Here is a 19,039-nt window from a genome sequence, read left to right as displayed (position 1 = left end):
GGCGCGTCACCTCGACGTCAGCCTCTTACCTCTCGGACGTCCCGTCCCGGGAGCAAACTCCAGCGACTTTGGGCTCCGCCCCCGTGAGAGTGGAGGGCGGCCAATGAGGACGGCTCTGAGGGGACCGGGGCCAATGAGACGAGCCCGGGGCGGGGCACGAGGCCGGAGGGTGGGGCGGGTGGCGGCGGTGGCAGCCCGAGGTCTGGCTGCGCGCAGTATATGACAGTACGTCAGCAGCGGGATGGCCGTAGCTGTGGCGGCGGCTGCAGAAGCCCGAGCAGCCGCGGCCGCAGTGGAGGCTAGAGCCCGAGCGGCGTCGGCGGCGGCACCCCGGGGAGTTTAAGATGGCGGCAGGGGGGGCGGCGGGCCTGCGGGAGGAGCAGCGCTATGGGCTGTCGTGCGGGAGGCTGGGACAGGACAACACCACCGTACTGCATGTGAAGCTCACCGAGACGGCGATCCGCGCGCTCGAGACCTACCAGAGCCACGAGGTGAGCTGGGCAGGTGGCCGGGCTCGGGAAGGAAGAGGGCGTCCCTCGCCGCCCCGCCGCGCCTCTCCCTGCCACCGGCACCTGGCTTGAGGCCGGTGGAGCAGGGGCTCGCCGTCAGCGCCCACGGCGGCAGGGCTGGGCAGGACCGGGCAGGGTCGCTGACGCCGCCGTCCCGGGCCAGCTGGGCGCTTGGGCGTTGGGAGGCGGGCGGGCGGGCGGCCCCTGGCGGCGGGGCCGAGGCAGCCGCAGCCCTGGCTCGGCTGCGCAGCCGCTGCGGGACTTTCCGACGGCGCCCGGGTTTTCTAGCCTTTTCTGTCCCAGTGAGGGAGAAAGGCAACAGGGAGACGAGTGAGATGGCTCTTCTGCCCACGGCGTGTCGGGGGGGTGGGGAGGGGTCAGAGGGCAGCGTCCGGGTAACGAACCCGAGAGGACCGGCGGGCACTAATCGTCCGCGTTTTGGGGGTACCACCGCGGACCAGCAGAGACCGGGACACAGGCGCTCCGCGTATGAAGGTGCGATACACATTGTACTCGCAAGAACTTGGGGATACAGGCGCTGAGCTTATGGGGGCGGGGGGCACACCGTGTACTCGGAAAGGCTGAGGCACAGACAGTCCGCGTATGAGGGAGGAGGGGGACACACCTTACACTTCCAGAGACTCGGGCACACGGGCGCTTCGCGTTCCCAGAGACACAACACCGCGTAGCGAGAGCCACACACAGCCAGCGCTCACCCGGGAGCAGAGACATCGGTTACTGAGGAGAGAGAGTCTCCGTGGCTCCTCATACGCGACAGACGCGTCGCTCGCGTCTGAGGCGGATTCACAGACTTGGAAACTTGGATCGAGGGTCCGGGGCGGGGGCGGGGGCGGGGATACACTGCGTCCCGGGCAGACTCGGGTTTCTCACCCCGCACCGCGTCCCGGAGAGAGATCCATGGACACACAGAACTCGAGCACAGCGAAGGCTCACGTACTCGGCAGTTGGAGGACAAATCCAGGGACGCGTTTTCACGTTTAAAAAAAAAAAAAAAAAGTGAGGGATAGAGTGGGAGGCATAGCGAAGAAACGCCGCAACCGGAGTGCCTAGGGAAGCCGTTTATGGAGATGCAGTACTGTGAATGAGTGAGGGAGACAGTGGACGCATCGCATAAGGGGAGGGATATACCATATGAGGGACCGGTAACAGTCACTCTGAGAAGAGAGACCGTCCGTGGAGCAGAGAACCCACAGGGTATCCCGACAAATAGCCAAGTCCATGTCAAGGAAACACGCTCCGATTAACTGATCTCATAAAGCAGGGCCAGAGGGATACCCAGACACGCTCATAGTTATTCAGATAAAAGTGGAGAAAGGAATTAACATCTGTTGAGCTCCCACTAGTGCCAGGCCCTTTAAATGCTTGGAAGGAAGGCCCAGAGTTGGAGGCAAAACCGCAGGAGAGGTGTGAACCTGGGCCAAGGGAGACTTACCTTCAGGGGGCCCCTACATAAGCATGCACACAGGAGGAGGCACACAGTTGTGCACAGCTTGAGGAGTACATGAGCTCACATGATAGTGTACATGTAAACAGCAGGAGAGACTCAGAAATGAGCATGCCCTCAGGATGGCACTCACAGAATTGAGTGGACACATGGATGTACATTCCAGGACATATGAGTTACCCACCAGAGAAGCATAGGCGAAAAACACTCAGACTCGGGGGTGGAGGGAGGAGTGCATGCACAGGGAGAAAGATACTTTTCCTACACACCATGAAGTCTCAGGGAAAGAGGGTCTCATGTATGACTGGGAAGTCACACAGCAATAGGAATGCGAGGAACTACAAGAAATAAAAACTGCATGTGTCAGTAGCTACTCGCAGACAGGTGCATCTGCAGGGAAGAGACCAGCACCAGCATGGAGTGGGAGGCCCATCTGGGGGAAGCCAGATAGGCAGGCAGAGGGACACAGGGGCAGACACTGGAGAGAAACTCAGCCCTGCAAGATGGAGAGATAAGCTTGCCTGTTCCAAGAGGAGGGTGTGGGAAGGAATGACAGTGGGAAGAAGGTAGGTCAGGGTATGTAAAGAGAAAAACACCGGAGAGGAAGAGGCCAGCAGGAGGAGGCCAACCTCCAGTCAGAAACAGACCCAGGGAGCAGATAAAGACTGACACACAGGGGTGGGGAGAGGCATCTCTGGGGACAGTAGGTCAACCAGCCACCTTGGGGGGACAACTGGCATACTGTACAGCTGATCACAACAAGATTGACAGACACTGACCCGGAAGAGGTGGGTGAGGAGGCCCGCACAGGGAAGGGATGGTACCCAGGGAGAGAGAGGTGGCAGAGAAGCCCCCAGTGCTCACTGAGAATGCTGTTTGTTTTTCTCCCTTCATTTCTGCCTCCTGCACCTTAGTGTTTACGTGCTTGGGATTAAAGTTGGAATGCTTGGATTCTAAAAGCTCCACATATATACCACTGTCTTAAGAAACAGCAGATCAAAAATTCTTCCTCTTCCAACCCACCACTTAGTTCTTGATTTTTTTTAAGTTATATTTATTTATTTTTACAGTCAAAGGTACCAAAGTCAATGGCTTTCCTTGCTCCTGACTACTTCTATTGCCTATTAATATCATTACCATCTGTTTCCATCTCTGTGCATGCAAATTAATGTATCTAGTCAATCTGTACAGAGGCAGAGAAGGGAAAGGGAGAAGACTTTTCCAACTCCCTCTACCCTTCTGAGTTGGACCCAGGTAGATTGAGACAATCCGTGGATTCCTTTTCTTCTAAAAGTTGGTAGTAGAAGCAGTACTATGCAGGGAGAGGAGGAAGAAATAAGCTGACTTGGCCGTTGCAGTTGGACACTGCCTTGTTTCTGACTTAACCAGTTCCTGTCCCCAGGCCTCACTGTCACTTTGGCCACAGAAACACTTCTTAAGGGGCTTGGAAAAGCAGGATTTGGGGTGAGACTGTTAACTTCAGACAGCTGAAAAGTGGGAAGAGACAGAAGAAAAAGAAATGAGGTACTGTTGGAACTTACTACAGTATCCTCTGGTGTGTTCAGCCAAGTCTCCCACAATGTGTCCTCAGTGTCCCACCTCCTGACTAGGGCCAGACCACGGCTCCCCCATCAACACGGTAAAGTTGCCAGCAGTGGGCATATGGCCGAGCTTTTCTCCTCCAGTAGAAGGATACATACTTGGTCTTTTACGCTTTCACTTTCCACCCTTATCAAATTAGGGCTCCTAACTTTAAATTGTAGCTGCGTTTGGAAAAATGTTGGAATGCATTGGCTAGTCAGGGAGAAGTTTCTATTCTCTCCTGGGGAGGGGGGCAGGATGGCTTTAACTTCTCATATAAAATTGCTCCTACCATTCCTGTGCTTAGATAGGAAGGTGCTTGATGCTTGACAAGTGGCCTCCAAGTGGCTTTGGCCCATGCAATGTTACGACTGTTATGCCTCCTCTTCTGATGACTTTCTAAGAGCCAGAAATTTCAACAGGTTAATTTCCTAAATTAAGCATCAGAGAGTTATTTTTATCTAGATTATTTTGTCCATTGGATTTACTGTCCTAAATTAATCCACTTGACCTAAGACTTCAGGGAGGTAAATTTAAGAATTTTAGGAAACTATGACTTAGGCTAAATACAGATGTTCTTTAGATATAATTGAGCAAGTATCTGAACTTATTAGAGTTCATGGAAACAATCTTTTAATTAGAAACAATTCCTCACTGTTTTGAAAGACAAACAAACCTAATTGACCTTCATTACTCAAGTTTTCTATTTTTAGAGAAGAAATGAGGAAAGCTAACTTGAGAACCTTTTAAACAGAGATTGGGGTGCGGGATAGAGACATTGTGATTCCAGGAATGGGAGTTATAGTTGGAGTAAATATCTTCTAAAAGTTGTTTTCCACTCAGTTTGAATACAGAGACAGTTTCAAGTTGATTATATATATAAAAAAGTGTTAACTGGAAAGTTATTTTCATGGTTTGCAGAATGAACTCAGAATACTTACACAGATATTTAGTATATATTGCAAAACTACTTTTTTTTTCCTATAGATAGGTTATTTTGAATGAAGGTACAGGTTACTAAATAAAAATCACATATTACAACTTTATAGTCATTCTAAACTGATGTCTGAATTTGTGGTCTATATAAGCCTCACATATTTTAAATGAGCATATGTTACTGTAATTACATATTTCTCCCAAATGTATCCTAAAACTATTTCAAATTAAACCTCAAAATTCTAAAATTTATTTTAGCCAATTCCTTCAGTAATTTGTAGCTGGCTTTATTTTGACATTTGAGTAACTCATTTGGTAGTAACAAAAATCTTATCAAAATTTTGTTTTCAGATTCTCTTATTGCTGAGCCTGTTGATTTTTTTTTAATGTTTACTCAAAGTTTCAAAGGTGGTGGCTCAAATAATACTGTCATGTTTATCCAACTATTACATAAAAAGTCTTGCATAGATGCATCTGGAAGCAGGGGCCATTCATTCTCTATGCCTGGAGATGAGAAAGGAGATGACTTTAAGAAGGATTCTGTTAACACATTCTCTTGCCAACTCCAATTATTGGCTTTAAATTTCCCTGCTTTGATTAGTGTCTTCTAGGAAAATGGTAGTGTTTTGAAAATTTGTACAAATATACTTACATTTAATTTTGCATGAGGAATTCAGTCTCTTTCAGTATTACTAGATACTGTTATTTCCAGTCAAAGCATAAAGTCTTATGTAAACCTCTAAAGTTACTGTTCTTCACAATAGCTCCCTTTAATGTGTTCCGTGATCTTATAAAATCACCGATCCCACAGGTCATGGAGTAGGAGATATCCTCTCCTTTCCGTTCTTTTTACCTCATGAACATATCAGCATTTGACTCATTGTGGTTTAAGGCACAAAAAGACTCATACCTTACTTTTTCCTATCTCTTCGTTTTTGTGCCTGCCCTCAAACAATTTTGAGTGTGTACATGTGTGTTCAATAATCTGCTTTTACAAATATAGAAGACCCTGTTCTCCTTAAGGCACCACTCAAGCATCCAGACCTGCCAGCACAGAGCTGCCACTGCTGCTGACATGTTTACTAAGTAAAACAATGAGGTTTGCCTTAGCAGATTCCTTTTGTTGCAGTGTTTAAATATAGCCAGTTTTAATTAAAATAAGTTAATCTTATTGACTTTAACTTAGACCCATCTTCAGGCTGAACTTGATATTAAAATGCTTTTTATCAAGTAAAGTCAAGTTTGTGCCCCATTTTGCAATAAGTGTTTGAAAAGTTTTTTCAGCTGATCAGGTGTTCAGTGCAAAGAAGGGTGCTCCTCCTAGTGAAAAGCAGTAGCCAGATTGCCTAAAGAGATAGACAGGGAACCTTGGCACCAGAACTGAGAGGAGAAAGAAAGAACATATGTGAAGGATTGGAACATGTTCAACAAAAGAATTTAAAAGGAAAGGGGTGTAAAATTCTCGGAATGATTTACAGGAAAGCTTATCAAGGACAGTCACCAGATCCAACTTTTCCATTTGCTCCATTTGCACTTGTGAAAAACTATGGAAGCTGTGCACATAGCGCTTATTAGGTAATTTGTGATAAAGCCGGCAAAGTGAGAAAAATGAGAATTTCAGGAGAACCACTGCTGGGTCATTTTTAACAACTTGCTGTGACTACAGAGAGGCTCAGGACCGTGGCACCAGAGTTCAGCCCAGTTATTTGCCAGTTTGAGTCAAATGTATTTGGAGTGTTTGAGAAGATGTCCCTAAAATGTGATGATATGGGCATTTCTTCATGTAAGGTGAGCTGAGTTTTAGAATAAAGAAAAGAGCATGTATATAACCACAGCACATTTGACTCTCCTGCATACCTCAGCTCCATAGGACATTTCCCATGACTTAATGCAAAAATCTAGAAAAGCAGGTCTGGAGTAGAATACAGTAAATTAATGACTGTGTCTCTACAGCCAAATTGAAGCTGAAAAACATGGCATAAATCAGGTCAGATTTATGGAGAATTGCTTTCTTTTCTTTCCCTCCCTCCCTTCCTTTCAATTTATCTACATATCTAACTATTTTGGTTGTGGCATTATGGCACTTTAGAGCCACGTTAAATCTTTAGGAAGAACTGGTTTAAGGGCTTCCACTAATATTTTGCCAGCAAAGGCCAAACCTGGAATCTCATGGCTAGCAATTTAATATAGGATATAAAAAGAGAGAATCTTATTAATTAGACTATATGCTCCGTAAAGATCCATGAATCAAATTAGCACCTTGAATTGAACTCAGTAGTCAGAGCATTTGCTACTAGTTCAATAATAACTAGGTTGTTAGACAAAGAGCATAAGTTTCTTTCTTGTTGGGGATCCTATATGTTATTGGTCTAAAAAACATCTTTGGGTTTTAGGATTTTAACAGGCAGAGACTAGATGGGGGGAATCACATCTCCAGCAGAAGGAATGGCACAGGAAAGGAAAGGACAGCAGTAGAAAAGCTAAGGCAGGCTTTGAGAATTGCAAGGAAGACCCTTGTTCCACTTAACCTCGAGTGTTGGAGAAAATATAGTTGGATTTAAGAGGAAAGGGAGACTGGAGCAGGTTGGAGTTTATTCTCTCAAAACTGGAGAGACACTGAGTAGAAATTTAAGGTGATTTGAGCTAATGCTTTAGGATTATACTGGCCTCAGTGTGCATGATGAGTATAAGATGAATCTGGAAGGCAGTAGACAAGTTAGGAGGAAGTATGTGGTCCAGGTCAGAGATGAGTGGGATCTAAACTGATGCTAGTGAGAGACAAGACATTACAGATGAATAGAATCTATAGAACTCAATAACAGATTTTAAAGGAACAGGGTTAAATGGAAATTTCTAGCCATCAGCACTAGGAGGGGTACCCTTAGTAAAAAAAAAGGGAAATCAGAAGCTATTGGGAGGGTGGGGTGGGGTGGGGGAGATAAAGTACCATTTTAGTGGACGTTCACTCAGTCTGTTGTTTGGTGACTAGACTTAGGTTTGATTAGATGTTTTATATTTGAGAAGTATATTTGGGTCTGAGGCTAGACTAGAACAATGCCATATTATTTACATGTCTCAAACTTTTCCATTTGGATGGAAATTTTGGGGATTGGTAATGTTTTGGGGGAAGTTGAAATTATTAGGTGGAAGAAATTTTGGTTTTGAACAGGGATTTTCAAATTTTGCTCGGATTTTTATAGGCTTCCCTTATCCAATAACGTTCTCTATAAATTGCACTTAAGACTGTCGTAGAGTACAGATGATATGAAAATTGAATTTGATTTTAACGTGAAGATCATACTTTCCATGGTTTCTGTCCCAAGTGATTATTGAAACATTAAGTAACTCTCTACAATGTGCCTGGATTTACATTTCAAGCATCATTTTTAAAAGATTCCTAAAGGCCTTGCAAGGGTCAGTGTTTTCACTTCCAGATTACTTTCATTTCTGTTTTGGTGTTTTGATTCTCTTTTTTTTGTTTGACAGTTTGTGAAAAACAAACCAAAAAATAATCATGAGTACATGAAACTTCTGTTATACATATACATTGTCATGGACTAGTTATGGGCACTTGGTTCATGGTCCATGGAGATAACCTTAGCTAGAAGACTTTTCCCATGAAGAGTGAGCTTGTTCAAGGGTGGAGCCAGGCATGAACTTTCAAATAAGATTCTTTGAGATACTTTAGGATCTAAATATGCTTACTTGTAAATTTACATGTTAGCAGATTTTTAAAAGACATTTACGTAGTATCATGGCTTTTGGTTTTCATTGTTGGAAACCATGATGCCTCAGATAGCCAGAAAACACATCCATGTGGTAAAAACTCAGTTGAGTGTCTTGAGATGTATTTTTCTTTAATAAAAGACTAAGAGGTAGGAACAGGAATTATACCTATAACTGTCAAATATGCATTTATTCATTTAGCCAGTGTTTGTTTATCTTCTGATATGTGCCAGGCATAGTACTAGGCACTGTATATATAAAGTTGAATAAGTCAGGGATGGTCCAGAAAGTGCTCGTACCTTAGTAGAAACAAGCAGATATAATACATACATACATACATACATACATACATACATACATACAATAAAGTCTCTGTGCAAGGGGACACCTAAAGAGAGGATTATGTTTGAGGATATGTCTGAGAAATAGTGTCTGCTTTTTCATCTCCCATCCTCTGTTCAGCCCACTCCAGCTGGGTTGTGTCCATCACATCCCTGAGATTGCACCTGACTAGGTCCCTTGTTGTCAAATCTAGTGGTCATCTCTCTGTTCCTGTCTTACCTGACCTCAGCATCATGCCATCCAGTTGACTACTCCTTCCTGCTAGAAACACTTTCCTGATTTTCCTCCCACTTCCCTGGCCATTCTTTGTCAGTCTCCTCTGCTGATTATCCGCTGCTTGACTGGCCTCTGAAAGTTGGAGATCCCAGTTCCCTTCTCTTTATCTATTCACTTCCCTAGGTGAGCTCATCTAGTCCTGTGGATTTAAATGTCATCTATATGTTAACGACCTCCAAATATTTATCTCCAGCTCTGACCTTCCTCCATTTCCAGGCACTAATTTTCAACACCTGATCTCTTTATCAAAGTTTAATAGGTTATCTAAACTTAACAGACCCAAACACAATTCCTTTTTTTTAAACATCTTTATTGGAGTATAATTGCTTTATAATGGTGTATTAGTTTCTGCTTTATAACAAAGTGAATCAGCTATGCATATACAAATATCCCCATATCTCCTCCCTCTTGCGTCTCCCTCTCACCCTCCCCCCACCCCACCCCTCTAAGTGGTCACAAAGCACCTAGCTGATCTCCCTGTGCTATGTGGCTGCTTCCCACTAGCTATCTATTTTACATTTGGTAGTGTATGTATGTCCATGCCACTCTCACTTCATCCCAGCTTACCCTTCCCCCTCCCCGTGTCCTCAAGTCCATTTTCTACATCTGCGTCTTTATTCCTGTCCTGCCCCTACGTTCTTCAGACCTTTTTTTTTTTTTTAGATTCCATATATATGTGTTAGCATACGGTATTTGTTTTTCTCTTTGACTTACTTCACTCTGTATGAGAGTCTCTAGGTCCATCCACCTCACTACAAATAACTCAATTTTGTTTCTTTTTATGGCTGAGTAATATTCCATTGTATATATGTACCACATCTTCTTTACGCATTCATCTGTCGATGGACACTTAGGTTGCTTCCATGTCCTGGCTATTGTAAATAGTGCTGCAGTGAACATTGTGGTACATGACTCTTTGAATTATGGTTTTCTCAGAGTATATGCCTGGTAGTGGGATTGCTGGTTCATATGGTAGTTCTATTCTTAGTTTTTTTTTGTTGTTTTTTTTTGGGTTTTTTTGTTTTTTTTTTTGTTTTTTTTTTTTAACATCTTTATTGGGGTATAATTGCTTTACAATGGTGTGTTAGTTTCTGCTTTATAACAAAGTGAATCAGTCATACATAAACATATGTTCCCATATGTCTTCCCTGTTGCGTCTCCCTCCCTCCCACCCTCCCCATCCCACCCCTCCAGGCTGTCACAAAGCACCGAGCCAATATCCCTGTGCCATGCGGCTGCTTCCCACTAGCTATCTACCTTACTGCGTTTGTTAGTGTGTATATGCCCATGACTCTCTCTCGCCCTGTCACAGCTCACCCTTCCCCCTCCCCATAACCTCAAGTCCGTTCTCTAAGAGGTCTGCGTCTTTATTCCTGCTTTACCCCTAGGTTCTTCATGACATTTTTTTCTTAAATTCCATATATATGTGTTAGCATACGGTATTTGTCTTTTTCTTTCTGACTTACTTCACTCTGTATGACAGACTCTATATTCTTAGTTTTTTAAGGAACCTCCATACTGATCTCCATAGTGGCTGTATCAATTTACATTCCCACCAACAATGCAAGAGGGTTCCCTTTTCTCCACACCCTCTCCAGCATTTATTGTTTGTAGATTTTTTGATGATGACCATTCTGACCGGTGTGAGGTGATACCTCATTGTATTTTTGATTTGCATTTCTCAAATGATTAGTGATGTTGAGCATTCTTTCATGTGTTTGTTGGCAATCTGTATATCTTCTTTGGAGAAATGTCTATTTAGGTCTTCTGCCCATTTTTGGATTGGGTTGTTTGTTTTTTTGATATTGAGCTGCATGAGCTGCTTGTAAATTTTGGAGATTAATCCTTTGTCAGTTGCTTCATTTACAAATATTTTCTCTCATTCTGAGGGTTGTCTTTTCATCTTGTTTATGTTTTCCTTTGCTGTGCAAAAGCTTTTAAGTTTTATTAGGTCCCATTTGTTTATTTTTATTTCCATTTCTCTAGGAGGTGGCTCAAAAAGGATCTTGCTGTGATTTATGTCATAGAGTGTTCTGCCTATGTTTTCCTCTAAGAGTTTTATAGTGTCTGGCCTTACATTTAAGTCTTTAATCCATTTTGAGTTTATTTTTGCCAAGCACAACTCTTGATTTCACCCTTCAAACCTACATCTTCATGAGTGTTCCCCATTTCAGTAAGTGGCAGTACTCATCACCAGTTGACTAGTAATTGACTAGTATTCCTTGATTTTATATCCTCTTTTCTTGGCTTAGTTGATCCATCAGCAAGTTCTGTCAGTCTTCAAAAATCTGAAATCTAACTTCATCCATCACCACGACTCCAGTCCCAGCCACCATTATCTCTCTTGAGGACCACTGCCATGGACTTCCATCTAGCCTCCAGGCTTCCACTCTTCCCCCAATAGTCCATTCTCCACACAGCAGCCAAAGCTATCTTTTTAAAACACTAAGTGTGTGTGATCATGTAGTTTCCAAGTTTCAAGCCTTCTAATGGCTCCCTTTGTTGTAGATGCTTCATTTTACAAATTTCTACTATTTTAAAAATAATACCCATCTTCCAATCCAAGTTTATTTTACTGTTTCTCCTTATACTTTACTAGAGATCATGATCCCAAAGAACAAATCTTCATTTGTATTTATAATTAGATTTGACATGTAAGCTTATTACACAATTATAAAGTCCACATTAAGCGCTCTCTTGGAAAAAAATGATGGGATATTATGCTTCAAATATTGTTATAAGGGTTTGTTCACAGTAAGTAACTTTTTAGGTGGTTGTTCAGTTTGGATTTTTGCCTTCCATATTCCTTTAAAGAGTTGTATGGAATAGTAACGTTTAAGACAATAATAATTTTTTTAAAATTTGGCCTGCAGCAGATAGCTACAGTTTTCCAGAAACTATCTTTAAAAACAAGGACTGTGTTAAATAAATTAGATTTTTGACTTCTCCCTACTGTTTCGAGAATCTCCTTTATATTTCATTCTTTTCTATGCTGTAAAGGCTAGAAAGAAATTATTCTTTATTCCAAATGCTCTTTAATCTGGTTCTTCCAAATCTGCAGAGAAGGAGTTTCTGCGATGTGTAAGGTTGGATTGACTGACAAAGCAAAATACTAGATTTTGTGAAACTTAATGGCTCCCTCTCTCTCTCTCCCCCGGGGGGTGGGGGAGCATCTAATAAAAGATTGGGGCAAAGAAGGAGATACCGTTTACTAAGGTATCTTTGGATTACCTCAAAATTTCACATTCATACTATCATTCTAAACATACTAAACATATTACCAGCTTTTGACAAGAGCTGGGTATATTTGATTTCAGGATTAACTGATTTCCTGTGCTACTGTCTGCTTATACTCCATCTTTTTTTTTTCTTCCTCTTCTTTCCCAGCTTAGATTTATTTTTATTACCGTGGTTAAAATATAATTATTGGATAGTCTTTGGTTTCTCTATCAGGTGATGTTTTAAAGAGCAGAATTAAATGACTTCTTAAATAAAAGAATTATAACCACAGTTCTTTAAATGGTATAGTACCTCTTTTAGGAAAGAAAGATCTATCTTAAATTGTATCCCAGGATAAGTCATAAATACTTTTTACTATTTACTTGCATAAGTGAAAAGAAATTCAAGTGCCTGATATTTTCCTTAAGTTGTAGTGCAAAACCAAAGAAGCGATCCCCAAAGAGCTATTGATTCTTACCAGTTCTTAATTCTGTAGCGGTCAGATATTTCACATTTTATATAACTGTTGTTAAGGAGGAGCAGGAGAGGCTAGCTGTGTAGAGTGCTTAGTTCTTAAAGGGAGATAGGCCAGGGTTTGAGCTCCAGGTCACTTATTAGCTGTGTAACCGTATGTGATTTCACAGGATTTACCTGTGGAATCCTGTGGAAATAATAGTATCTACTCCACAAGGGTGTTCTGAGAATTCCCACAGGTGATAGTAAAAGTGATTACACTGGCCTGACACATTTTAAGCGCTCAGTAAATAGTAACTAGGTGGCTATAATCATTTCGTAAAACAATCTCACTTAAAGCAGTCACCTGACCCATCACCATTTATAGACAGTTTTCTGGTTTTGACACAAAATTCCAAAATTATATTTGACTTTGGAAAATTTTTTTGCACTATCTTTAAATATTCTTTTTTTAAATTAATTTATTTTATTTTTGGCTGCCTTGGGTCTTCGCTGCTGCATGTGGGCTTTCTCTAGTTGTGGCAAGCGGGGGCTGATCTTCGTTGAGGTGCGTGGGCTTCTCATGGCGGTGGCTTCTCTTGTCGAGGAGCACAGGTTCTAGGCGTGCGGCCTTCAGTAGTTGTGGTGCACAGGCTTAGTTGCTCTGTGGCATGTGGGAATCTTCCCGGACCAGGGCTTGAACCCATGTCTCCTGCATTGGCAGGCGGATTCTTAACCACTGTGCCACACCAGGGAAGCCCTTTTTGCACTATCTTTAGCTTGACTTATAATGCAGCTTAGGTACACAAATAAAATGTGAAGTATTTAATAAATACCTATTGGTTAATTTTAAATAACTAAAGAGTTCACTTTAAGTTGAGTCAAAGCTCCATTATGGGTTCAGAAGGGAAGCTGAAGGTATTTCAAGTACATCTCTAACCTTAGAGAATAAACTTAGAAAGATCTCTATAATGTGTTTCTTAGAGAAATCACTCTTTTCTAGAACAGAATGCTATTTCTTATGGTTGTATGTTGACAAAACCAATAGTGGTTGATAGAATAAAAGTAACCATAGGTTTAATTTGGATGGATAAGCAATATGTAAATAATCAAGAGATGGTTATAACAACTTTTATAGGATAAGTAACTCTCTTTTATTTATCCCCAAAGAAACCTGAGCTTTGCTTCTTCCCTCCTACCCTAAAAGAATCGTGTCAGAAATTAATATTACTCAGCACAATTAAAATTACTTAGTAACATTACTTAGTAAATTACATATTACTTTTATAGTCCGTATATATTACAAGGCATAGTCCCTGGAAATAAGTGGACATAGATTTCTTTGGTCATAGAGCAGTTTTTATTGCAGTAGAATTGGCTTATTATAGTGGCAGATGTCAAGAACTAAACTTTTGAGCACTTTTATTCTAAGCTACACTTTTATTCTAAGCTTAAGAATGCCCTACATTCTCTGAGAAATACAGAGGGTTAATTCAAGGAAATCTAAAATCAGTGAACCAACCAAGAGTTTAACAGAATCTTTTGACTATAAAACATCACCTTGTTGAAAGCATTTATCAAAATGGTTTCCCTAGCCAGTTCCAGTCTGCATTGTTTCTTGGATGGATGAAGATACTAGATCACTATCTTATTTATAGCTCAAGTACTAGTCAGTTAAACCCTAGAGTTACTTGATTTTCAAAAGAGCCAGTTGGTGCAAATATTTAATTAAAGCTAAAAATCAAAAGTTGAAGTCCTATTGAACTTCCATATGTAATGGAACTGTACTTAGTAAGTTAAACATTATTCTAAAACATGCCATATCATATTTGGCCACCTGTAATTACATTATCTTTTAAAACTGGATTGCATTAAAAAATATACAGGGCTTCCCTGGTGGCACAGTGGTTGAGAGTCTGCCTGCCGATGCAGGGGACACGTGTTTGTGCCCCTGTCCGGGAGGATCCCACATGCCGCGGAGCGGCTGGGCCCGTGAGCCATGGCCGCTGAGCCCACGCGTCTGGAGAGGCCACAACAGTGAGAGGCCCGCGTACCGCAAAAAAAACCCCAAAAAACAATGAGTTGAGGTTATGTTTGTGCAGTTAAACTTAGACTAAAAAACATTTAGGTGAAAAACTAACATGCTTGAGACATTTGCTTATAGTGGTATTGACTTTATTTATTTTTTAAATGTTCAGTTTTTTTTAAGATTTATTTATTTATTATTTATTTATTTTTGGCTGCGTCAGGTCTCAGTTGTGGCATGCAGGATCTTTCGTTGCGGTACGCGGGATCTTTACTGTGGCACTCGGGCTTCTCTCTAGTTGTGGCCTGTGGGTTTTCTCTTCTCTAGTTGCGGCACGCAGGCTCCAGGGCACGTGGGCTCTGTAGTTTGCAGCGAGGGCTCTAGTTGAGGTGCATGAGGTCAGTAGTTGTGGCGCTCGGGCTTACTTGCCCCTCAGCATGTGGGATCTTAGTTCCCTGACCAGGGATCGAACCCACGTCCTCTGCATTGTAGATGGATTCTATAGCACTGGACTACCAGGTAAGTCCTGGTATTGACTTTTAGAACTTATTCCGGGTACCTTTCCCATTGACACAGTAGTCAGAAGCATAAAAAGTGGTATAGCATTCTAGCTGGCTCTCTTGTTGCATTTTTTAAAACGTTCAGGAACTGTAGCATAGTACCTAACATCTTGTCTAAAATTGGGATTAAAATCAATAAAGGATTTGAGGTTCTCTTATGTACTTTTCTCTTGTAGGTTGTTAGATATCTTAAAGTTTTTCAGCAACAGTAATCCTAGTTTATCCTGTTTGGATAAGCACCCACAACTACTCCATAGATGAGGGTTTTGTTTTTTTAATGAAAAATGTTAACACAAATATTTATATATGTTCCTTTACTATACATGGTCCTTACAGAAAAAAAAAAACAAAACTGTTTTTTTTAGTTTTTATTTAATCAGAAGCTGAACCTTGGAAATTATAATGATTTTATAAAATTCATTTTCTTTGGAAACAAAATGCCAGAAGAATTGAATGAGCATTTAAGTGCTTTTCATGTTCAGCCCTAGGAGGTAACCTGTTACAGAGGCAAGATAAGGAAAGGGTACTGTATTTGAAATTCAGAAGTCTGGATTTGAGGTCCAACTCTGCTAACCACTAGCTTGGTGATTCTGAGCAATGAACTTTGCCTGTTGGAGACTCGTTTATCTCCCTCTGAAATGGGGGATGATGATGTCTTCCTACCACCCACGGCTGGTTTTAGGAGGCCTCACTTGAGACTGTGGATATAAAAATACTCTGTACATTACAAAACTATGTAAACAAAAACAAGTTATCGTTTTTGTTGAGGAATCAAGCAATACAGATAGAACTCTAAGCATATCAGGAGGTTAGGTTCTAAATTCAGGTCATGAAGCAAAAGATTGGATAGAGCCCACGAGCCACAACTACTGAAGCCCGCATGCCTAGAGCCTGTGCTCTGCAACAAGTGAAGCCACCACAGTGAGAAGCCTGCACACTGCAATGAAGAGTAGCCCCTGCTCACCGCAACTAGAGAAAGCCCGTGTGCAGCAATAAAGACCCCATGCAGCCAAAACTAAATAAATAAATTTATATTTAAAAAAAATTACTCTTGAGAATCCGTAAGTTGATGTAAAGCATAGTGGTATTGTTTTGTCCATACAACCCAGAATAGTAATCTATAAAGTATATAATGCATATAGTTGTATACCGCATATATAAAGAGAACATAGCCAAAGTGATTTTATAATACTTTTTCTATCATAATGTAGATAAATACTTGTAAGTTAAATATGTGTTAGACTCTTTTGTATCATAACAACTAGGAGTAAGAAAACCTATGAAAGAAATACACCCCCAGTGTAGTGGTACGATAGACACAGGCATCTGGAAAAAACAATAGCTAATGGTAGCTAAAGTGGGCATAGTTCAGAGTTAGCAAAATGGTGGCAGCAGTGTTTTGTTTGGTGAGAAAAAGGTTTAACATTTTAAAATTTGAGTCCTTTCTCAGCTGGGCATTCATTCCCCAGGTACTCGCCACGGCCCTGTTGCTTTACACCCAGTCTCTTTCACATTTACCTGCATTGGGTCCTTAAACTCATTGAGTCTTTGATTTCTGATTTATCTAAAACAAGGCCTAGCTGAGGAAATTAATCTTAAGCTTGAATGTTAAGTGATTAGTATGGATTGGCAAAATAGTGTTTGGGAAGGTATGCCAGGTTGAAAGAACAGATAAATAGGAGGTAGAAATAGAGAGGAAATTGTTTATAAAACAAACAGACTGAAAAAGGTTAACACTGCTTAGCCACAGTTGGGAAGTGGAAGATGAAATTGGTTGGTCCTATAGTTGGACTGTCTGCTTTCTACGTGGAGGAGTTTGTTTTGCTTTGATAGAACCCACTGCAGGCTATGTTACATGCTGAGGGTGGTATCTGAGAAAGCTTCTGCTAGCTATTTGAATGAGTAGCCATTTGGAAGGAATTGAAGGAAGGGAGGAAGGCCTTTGTCTAGGTGCTTGGTGATAGGGACCTGAAACAGGCTAGGAGCTTTCAAAGTAAAGACTAAGCTTAATATGAGGGAGTCTGGGGCAGACAGGCCCCAGATGATGATTGAGAGCCCTGAGCCACCTTTGCTTCTTTTGTGCATATGTGCGCATGTACACCTGATATTCAAGCTTTCATCACATTTTATCATTCTTTCTTGGGAAGGTCTGCTCATTGCACCATCTCCTGTTTGCTCCAGACGAAGCCATACTAATTTAGGCCTTTATCACTAGAGTGTTCCTAAATAAAACATTTCCTGGAGCTGGTGTCTAATCCTTTTCCCTAGCCCCAGTTGATCTCTGTCTTTCTTACACATGACTGAAAGAGCTGCTTTCCGTGAAACACTTCATTCTTTCAGCAGCTCACTTTCTTATTCCAAAAGTCAGAAGAGCCTCCAGTTGTTTATCATGTCAAAGACAAGACTTAAAGGCCATCCCTAAAGGGGTAATGGAAGGGATTAGGATAGGGTTATTTCACAGGATGATGAACCTTTAGAAATTATGAGGTCTGAAATTTAAATTACTGTCCTATTTATTCTGTAGTGAATAGAAGCTAAAACTGAAGACAAATTTTGAGGTCAAGGATAGATTAGCCAGGGATCACCAGGTCCAATTCTCATCCTTTATGTTATGTTTCACGTGTGAAAAGACCTGCCGTCTGCCTGCACAGTACCCATTCCTGTCTCCTTGCTTTTTTGCTTAGGACACTCCATCTCCCTGGAGTTTGTCTTTTCAAAATTGCTACTCAAGAGCCATCTTTTCCATGAGCCTTTTCTCTTGTATCTCTTCTAACCCATACTTTTCTTCTTTGTGAGAATCCTTACTGCACCTCCCAGCAGTACTTAGCCTAGTACAATATTTAATCGTTTTCAAATGTTCTCCAACTAAAATGCGAACTCTGGCATAAAGGAGCAAGTGCCCATGGATCTACCATAACAGATGTGTGTGGAGCCCAAGATGGTAGAAGAAAAACAGTATGGCAAAACAGGAAGATTGAGTCCTAGATTCTGGTCCTAGCTTAGTTATTAATGGGACGCATGGCCCATTGTGGTTAAGGGTGGGGGGTGGGGGGTGGGGCTGGGCACCAACTGGAGTACCTCTGGACCTGGTATTCTGTGATTCTAGCAGTGTGCGATTGCCTAATAGAATGCGGTGAGGGGAGAGGGAGAAGAGGCTGTGCGTTAAACTTAAGGTTGTGAGCCTGGAGAACCAACAAGATAGAAGCACCCTTGCCAGAAAGTAGGAAAGAGGTGCCAGTTTGGCGAGGGGCGGAGGTGGTTTAGTGTTTGCCAATTTTACTGTCATTGAGAGTTTCTAATGCAGAATGTCCTAGGCTGTGATAAGTTGCAAGTTGCAGAGAGATGCCAAGTTGAGGAATAGGGAAGAGATTCAGAGTCATCACCAAATAGGCAAGGTGAGCCTCCAGGGGAGACTGGATCTAGAAAGAGGAAAGTGAAAGGCATGATCAAAGAGCTAGGAGGAGTGGTTTCTCCAGGTGACATCCAGTGAAGAAGTGAGCAATTTGAAAATTGAGGAAAGTTAGCATTTGTTTGGCCAAGAAGAATTGATGAACTTGATAGAGAAGTTCAAATTCCAGTGGTGAGCTGAAGATAACCTTCCTGCAAGGAGTCAGAGAGGAAAGTGTAACCAGCCTCAGAGGAGATGTTCAGTGTTTGTGATTTGAAGAGAGAGCAGGAGGCAGGGCTGATTGAAATATTCTGAAAGCTACAACCTCCACCTGTCTTACCTAAATTGTAGTGCCACCTACTTACACACAAAGCGGGCCTCCCCAGGGCTTCTGCACGCAAGCTACCATTACTTCAGGTAGAGGTTTAGCTATGGAAGGTAGGTTTGGGTGAGGTTTTCTCCCTCCAAGGAAATTCAAGTTAGCGTTAATCTATATTTTATATTTTCATAAAACACTGTGAATTAGAATGAATCACTATGAAAAATTGTTACCTACTT

The 19,039-nt window shown here is 41.9% G+C and overlaps 1 protein-coding gene across 9 annotated transcripts in view; it reads left to right on the top strand.

The window, feature by feature from the left end:
• The first annotated feature begins 214 nt into the window (after positions 1–214).
• The window catches only part of ELL2 (elongation factor for RNA polymerase II 2), a 134,734-nt gene continuing 115,909 nt past the window's right edge, over positions 215–19,039 (top strand). For 7 of the 9 annotated variants that reach the window (XR_009539537.1, XR_009539538.1, XR_009539536.1 and 4 more), the window contains exon 1: positions 215–491. Coding sequence is in view for 2 of the 9 variants with exons in the window: in XM_060143293.1 (XP_059999276.1) it covers positions 345–491 (147 nt within the window). In the remaining 7 variants the exon portion in view is untranslated. The remainder of the gene's footprint in view (positions 492–19,039) is intronic. The other 2 variants (XM_060143296.1, XM_060143297.1) reach the window with 2 other exon arrangements.

Source organism: Lagenorhynchus albirostris, chromosome 3, assembly GCF_949774975.1.
Source record: "Lagenorhynchus albirostris chromosome 3, mLagAlb1.1, whole genome shotgun sequence".
Classification (NCBI taxonomy): domain Eukaryota; kingdom Metazoa; phylum Chordata; class Mammalia; order Artiodactyla; family Delphinidae; genus Lagenorhynchus; species Lagenorhynchus albirostris.
The sequence above is the reverse complement of the archived record's forward strand: the minus strand, read 5'-3'. Positions and strand labels throughout refer to the sequence as shown.